Source organism: Athene cunicularia (genome assembly GCF_003259725.1).
Source record: "Athene cunicularia isolate RWA chromosome 6 unlocalized genomic scaffold, athCun1 chr6_part2, whole genome shotgun sequence".
Lineage (NCBI taxonomy): Eukaryota > Metazoa > Chordata > Aves > Strigiformes > Strigidae > Athene > Athene cunicularia.
This window is the reverse complement of record NW_020799106.1, coordinates 11,299,106-11,305,671: the sequence shown is the minus strand read 5'-3', so window position 1 is coordinate 11,305,671 and position 6,566 is coordinate 11,299,106. Positions and strand designations below refer to the sequence as shown.

Here is a 6,566-nt window from a genome sequence, read left to right as displayed (position 1 = left end):
AGCGCTGGGCAGCACTGGGGATCGCTCCACCACGAGTGCCATTCTTACTAACAAAACTCTCTGACTAATATCCACAAAAAGCATACATATGCATCAGATTTCCTGGAAAAGGCAGTCTTATGCTAATAGGTTCTCAGAGTTCATCTACATCGTCTGAGCATGCATAGTGAAAATAGAGTGAGGGTCTTCTCCCCGCCTTGGTGTTCCACATTGTCTTCCTCACACTGTCTGTCAGCTGAACTTTAGGCTTCCCGTGTCCATCCATGGTCATGGAGTGACCTCACCCATCCTTCGGCTCCTCTTTGTTCCAAGGGGGTTGGTTTAAACCATCTTCCAGTCGTTTTTCTTGATACTGGCGTCTTCTCAGGTGCTTGTTTTTAGGCCACTGTTGTCAGGGATGTACTCAGGGAGTTTTTCAAACTGTCCAAGGCCTGTCATATCTCCACTAGGCAAGGAGTTACAGGTTTCAAAACATCTTACCAGTGAGTAATGAGGTAATTAGGAAAAGAGTATAAACAAAATGATATGCGTTGCAGTAAAACACAGGAAAAATACAAGCTAGTAAAACACAAGTGATGGTTAACATTAAAACTGAATGTCCTACTTTACTGGTCCCTATACATTAGCAAGGACAGGAGATCTTGTAATTTCAAGTATGCTTGTAGCAAGTCCCCTTCACTTCCATATATCATAACTATGTAGCATAAAAAACTGTACAAGAACTTCCCCATTCTAGATCTCAGTCGTCTCTCTTGGGGGCCGTTTTGTGCCTGGGCAGGCAGCAGCCATGTTGTCCGGGGAAGTCCACAGGGTCTCCATGCCCTGCTCAGCCCTCAGGAGCCCCATTGTGAGGTCAGAGCTGCCACTGTGACGTCACAGCTGGTGCCCACCAAGCACCGTGGTGTGCGGGCAGGAGCCCACAGATGCCGTGAGGCTGCTGCCCCGAGCAGGTCACGCTGCTGGGGCTGAGCGGACAAGCGGAGCGGGGAACTACTTTGCCCAGAGATGGCAAGGAGGAAGGCACCCCAGAGAAGATGCCAAGGGGCCTCCAAAGGCTCCTTGGGGAACAAGGCTAATCCGCAGCCCACGGGGGAGGCGTCAAGGAGCAGCGGGTAAGAAGTGGGCTGCTGCTGCCCCAGGCGTCGGGTCAGGGGGGCAGTAGGGACGCAGCCCAACACGGGCGCTGGAGCACGGAGCAGTGTGGGGAAGCGCCAGGGGGCTCTGAAGAAGAGCCCGTGGCCTGCGAAGCCCCTTCTGTGGGGGGTGGGCTGAGAGCCTGGCCGGGTCTCCAGGCCAAGAGCCGGCGTGCAGCGGGGGCTGTCGAGGACCTGGTGCTGCCGCACGGGGAGGGGTCTCTGCACGGGGAGACCGAGCCCCCGGGGCCAGAGACTGGCCCCCTCGGGGTGCTGAGGCACAGTCCTGCCTGGCTGAGGGGGCAGCTCTGTGGGGAGGAGAGGGGTGGGAGGACTGCCAGTGACCAGGGAAGTGGTGGGGAGTCCCGGTGGGGGACAGCAGCCGGTGCCCCCTCTGCAAACAGCCACAGAGAGGTGCCTGCCGAGGGGCAGGTTGGTGCCAGGGGCCAGAGAGCAGGGAGGGATGATGCGAGAATTGGGCTCTGCTGCCAGTGGACTTCCCACAGCGGGGGGCTGCTGCCAGCCTGCTGCCTCTTCTCCCACCGCAGGCCTGTAGAGCAAAGGATGGGGAGGGGAGAGGGGGGACCCCTGGAAGCAGCCCAGCTGTGCTGCCCTCTCTCGATGAAGTGGGGGTGGCCCCTGGGAGGCTTCCTGAGGCCGACCTCTGGCAGACTCACACAGCGCGGGGACACTTGGCAATCGGCACCTTTTTTTTCCCATAGGAACCTCTGCGTGGAGGTGAAGCTGGTGACAGACGCTCGAGAGCCTGCAGAGTGTAGCAAGGCCATGGAAGTTGCAAGTAAGCTCAGCGCTGCTGCTTGAGGGATGTCCTGGGGGGTGAACTCAGAGAGCCGCGCTGTGCCTGAGCTCTGGTCAAATGTCCCAAGCGGCAGGAGAAGTGGGGGCTGCCCTGCTCTTTGCCCCAGGGAGGGAGTGCGTAGGACTCTGTGCCCGCCTCCCTGCAGGGAGCCAAAACATGCGTGGCTGGGGATGCTTGAGAAGAGACCTCTAGAGACAGGCCTGACTTTTCTCTGATTTCTTTGCCCAGGGATGGTCTTCGGTCTTGCCTGCCGTCTGCCAGGTGCCCTCGTCTCCCTGGGGAGACTTCTGAGCATGTTCATCTTTGCCGCGTACGTACCACATGATTCTGCTGTGGATGGGGGGAGAAAGGGGATGTCTGAGGGCCAGTGCAAGCCACAGGGAGAGCAGGGGGTGTTCCCCAGCCAGCAGCCCGGGGCTCCCACTTGGGCATCAAAGCTCGAGCCAAGCCCCATGGCAGCTTTGCTCCCACACGTTTGCCAGAGGCCCAGACTTTGGTGCGGGAGCTGCTGGCTGTGTCAGTGCGCATGGAAACCACGTTCCTCCTGGGCGCTGCTCTGTCAGCTCTCTGTCAGCAGCAGGCTTCCAAAACAGAGGCTTTTCAGCCTGAAAATGCAAATCCACCTGTTATGGAGTTTGCTCAAGGCTTGGCTCACTGACAGACACAGGATTCCCTCTTTTTCAGGCAGAAGATGGCCTCGCAGAAGAAGAGGTTCTTGCAAGCTGCCTTCCTGTTCCTCGCAGTGGCTCTTGGTGAGTTTGCGTGAGCGAACATGCTGGGTGCCAGCTTTCTGCTGGCCAGCTTTCCTTCCAGGCCAGTGCGTGTGTGGAAAGTCCCCTGGCCCAAGTGCTTCCTGAGTATGTCCTTGAGTGGCACTTGCTTTTGGACTACCAGTAAGACTGGGAGTCTCCAGCCATGCTGCTGCTTGGCCACTAGTGCAAATGGCCTGCTCAGTCTGCAAGCCAGTGAGAGAAGGGTGTAGGTAGGTATTTCCAAGCCTGAACTGGGGGCTCCCAGAGGGGCCGCACAGGGGGACTGGTGGAGAGGTGCCTCTCCTAGCCCTTGCAGCCTGGTCTCAGTGCTCACCGAAGCCACGAGGGGAAATGGGGAGCAGCTCTGGGGCACTGAGCACACCTGAAGAGCACGGCTGCGCAGTCCCCTCAAGCCTGGGGGGATGGCTCCTGGTCAGAGGCACGTCCTCTCTCTGCACCCCACGTTACCCCACCAGATGCCCCAGCCCCAAGGCAACAGGGAGGAGACAAGGTGACTGCAGGCATGGCTGGCAACCCCAGGCAAATAACTGTCTCTTTGTGATGTGAATTGCAGCTGGTGGTAACTGCTGGACCTCGCTGCCACTGTGGAGCATGCACGCCAAGGGCCTGGTGGAGGTCAGTGACTCTGGTGGGATGGGCACCTCCTGCAAGGGAGCCTTTCTGACGGTGGCTGGATAAATCACAGCCTCTCCTTCTTCGCTGCAGGAGGACCCAAAGAAGCAGCAGCTTTAGTCGGCTCTTCCTGGGGAAGCCTCTCCTGGGAAGCCCCGGCAGCTCTGGTAGTGGATACTCTAACGGAGTGTTCTTCCCTTTCAGGAGCTGACACGTGTGTCTCTAGCACACCTGGAGACCCTGCGGTAAGACACATGTCCTGAGCTGGAATTGGGTCTGTGCAGAAGCATGGGCCGCCCTCGGGCTCCCTGCACACATTCTCCTAACAGCCAGTGCCTGTACCTCCCTCCCGCCTTTGCACGGGCAGAGGAGGGAAAGCACATGTGTCTGTCCTCTCTGCTGAGCTCAGATGCCCCCCACATGGGATGGGCCACTCTGACAAGAACGGCTTTTCTCTTCCTGCAGCAATCTGCCTGCTTTGTGGTTCAAGGAACCCCGAAAGTTGGACCTTCTGCTGGAGGAGGTGGCTCAGCTGAAGGCAGAGCTCAACAGTGCAGAGAAGGTGACCCTGCATTTTGGGGAAGGAGGGTTGGCTGGGCAGAACCCCCGAGAAAGCCCTCCTTGGGGGAGTTGTTGGGCTCAGACGGCTGGCCACAAGAACACAGCCTTTGCCAGGGGCTGGCTGGGAGAGCTGCTGTGCTGCACAGGCTCTTCTCTGGGCCCAGTTTATCTGGGCTGCTTCAGGCAGTGGAGGACTCCCAGCAGCCTTCCCTTGGCATGCCGGGGCCTCTGCCTGCTCTGGATGGGGCCCCGAGGCAGTGGTGAGACCCAAGCATGCTCACGGGGTCACCCAATGCCAGCAGGGCCTGGGACCATCTCCCGACTGACCTGGAGAGCGTGGAGGGTGGGGACGGGACAGTGGGGACCCTCATCAACCCGCCTCGGGGCTGTGGCCATGGCCACAGAGACTGTTCCTCAGGCCTCGTGTCTCACACCAGCGGCAGAGCGTCTCTGGGCTCTGTGGACAAGGCTTGACTTGCACCTCTGACGCGGACCCTTTGCCTCTGCAGGCGCTAGTAGCCACGCTGCTCTGCCCGCTGACATGGTCCCTTTCTGTGTTCATTCACAGCTTTACCAGGAAGTTCAGGACAGCAAGCAGGCAGTGCCTTCGGAAGTCTGTGACACAATGTTTGACTGGGCCCTGAAAAGCTCTGGTACGGACACAAGCAGCCCCACCTCCTTGCCCTGCGCTTGCCTGTAGCACTCCCCAGAGGAGGCCGTGCTCTCCAGAGTGGGGCAGCTGAAATGCTCCCTGGGGTCCCCGAGCCAGGCTGTGGCCGAGCGGCTCTCTCGGGCTCCCTCCCAGTCCTGCCCTTGGCCCCTGCGCGGGTGCCTCTGGCGCTGCCCACGCACACGTTGATGTGCTGATGGAGGGGCTCTTCCTCCGGCTGCATCCGCAAAGGGAACAGCTGGGTCACCCTTTGCTGGTCATGCAGCGAGCCCTCAGCTTTGCTCCGCTGTCATTCTCCCAGCGCCTGCTGCCTCCCAGCACCCTCAGACCTTCTCCTCGTGGCGCCGTGGCAGCAGCAGTCACCAGGCACAGGGATGCCGTCCCTGCCCCACGCAGCCGGGCACCCCCACGGCCTGGGGGTGAGAACAGCACTGATAGACATGGAGCTGCTCGGCGGCACCAGAAATAGTGTCTGAGCACCAAGTGCTCCTGGTCTGAGGCCTCTTGCAGTCACCTGCTCTCCCTCCCTTACAGGTGCTGCCATCGACACGCAGAGAACTTCAGAGACCTACAGCTGCAGAGAGGATGGGTGCTGCAGGGTTCAGGAGTGGTTCTTTCTGGCCAAACCTCTCCATGCTATTTTGGAGGTACTGTAGCAGAACTCATCAGTGCTGGTTTCCTTCCTTCCTGTGAAGCTGGGACCGACCTCGGGGCTCTCCCCTCAGTCCAGGGCAGTGCTGCTCCAGCCCGCAGTGCTGATCAGGTTCCTGAAACCAAAGCTCGGACACAGGGCTGGGCCCGCTGGAGATCAGCAGTTCCCCTCAGGAGGGAACAGGGCTGAACTGAGCGGAACTGCTGCCCATTGCCCACAGGCCTCTGTCCCAGCTGAGTGCACGACTTTCTCCATGCTGACCCCCTTTCCACACTTGTACCTAACGGTGCCTTTTCAGGGGTGGGGGGTGGGAGGTGGAGTTGCCCTGCAGCGCCACTGGGCAGAGAGGTGTTTCTGTAAGGCCCTGACTAGGGTGGTTTCATAACCAGTGTTCTCCTCTTTTCCGTAAGACCCAGAGCCCCCTCTGTCAGGCAGGGAAGACGGCCTCCTGCTTCTGTCCCTTCCTCACAGGCGCCTCATTTCCGAGCAGCTGCCCCACAGACACGCTGGACCTGTGCTCCGAGCGGCACGAGCTGTGTTGTCCCCAGCGCACTCTCAGCCCTCACTGCTCTCTCGTTCTGCCTGCAGCCGGATGTGTTGCTAAGGAACTGCTGGCCTCTGCAAGGGCACCGGGGCCAGGTGGTCATCAGGCTGCCAGCACGAGTCCATCTGACTGCTGTCACCATGCAGTACAAGGCCTCTCTGTTTGGAACCGTCACCAGCGCCCCCAGAGATGTCTCTGTCTTCGTAAGTGTCTGCCGGGTGGGTCTGGTAGGGGTCTGGTCCTGGGGAAAGCCGTGACAGGGACTTTCCTGCGGCCTTTTGTGCATTCCCTGGATTTGTATCCTGTTCTCTGCTGAGCACCGTGCTGCCCTGGGGGGATGCTTCAAGGGCTCCAGAGGTTTCATCCCTCTCAGGAGATATTCTGGCCAAAGCACCTCCAGGTACTTGACCCCGAGGAGATCAAGCTCCACCCCGGGCAGTGTCAGAGTGATGCTGGAGCCCGGGAGAGGCCGGGTACCTGACCGGGCTGAGCCAGCGCCCTTGTTCCCTCTTTGGGGGGCTGAGTCTGAACTGCTCTGCTTGTGCTTTCGCCCCAAGGGACTAGACACGGATGGAGAGGAGGAAGTGCTGCTGGTGATGTTCACCTATGACGTGACCAAAGAGGCCATTCAGACCTTCCCTCTGAAGGTATGCTCCACGGGCAGGGGAGGATGCCAGGGAGCAAACCAGGCTTGTCTGGGAGCCCATGGCAGGGGGGTGTGAACGCTTCTTCCCTGGGCACACGGCCCCGAGACCCCGCCTAGAGAGCCCTGTGGAGATGGGACGGCTCTGCCCTGGGGCA

The 6,566-nt window shown here is 59.7% G+C and overlaps 1 protein-coding gene across 1 annotated transcript; it reads left to right on the top strand.

Annotated features, from left to right (window-relative positions):
* The first annotated feature begins 1,005 nt into the window (after positions 1 to 1,005).
* LOC113481837 (SUN domain-containing protein 2-like) lies at positions 1,006 to 6,487 on the top strand. Its single transcript, XM_026851776.1, has 11 exons — positions 1,006 to 1,112; positions 1,856 to 1,932; positions 2,182 to 2,263; positions 2,638 to 2,705; positions 3,280 to 3,341; positions 3,543 to 3,583; positions 3,804 to 3,900; positions 4,468 to 4,552; positions 5,104 to 5,216; positions 5,810 to 5,968; positions 6,323 to 6,487. Exons 1-11 carry the CDS (start codon positions 1,006 to 1,008, stop codon positions 6,485 to 6,487), a joined length of 1,056 nt encoding a protein of 351 aa, XP_026707577.1.
* Positions 6,488 to 6,566: the final 79 nt, after the last annotated feature.

What these genes read in the sequence shown, in the direction of transcription:
- LOC113481837 (XM_026851776.1), top strand. Translation starts at nt 1,006, where the DNA reads ATGGCAAGGAGGAAGGCACCCCAGAGAAGATGCCAAGGGGCCTCCAAA. An exon ending in AGCATGTTCATCTTTGCCGC is followed by an intron (nt 2,264 to 2,637) that starts GTACGTACCACA and finishes CCTCTTTTTCAG; the next exon opens with GCAGAAGATGGCCTCGCAGA. An exon ending in GTTCCTCGCAGTGGCTCTTG is followed by an intron (nt 2,706 to 3,279) that starts GTGAGTTTGCGT and finishes TGTGAATTGCAG; the next exon opens with CTGGTGGTAACTGCTGGACC.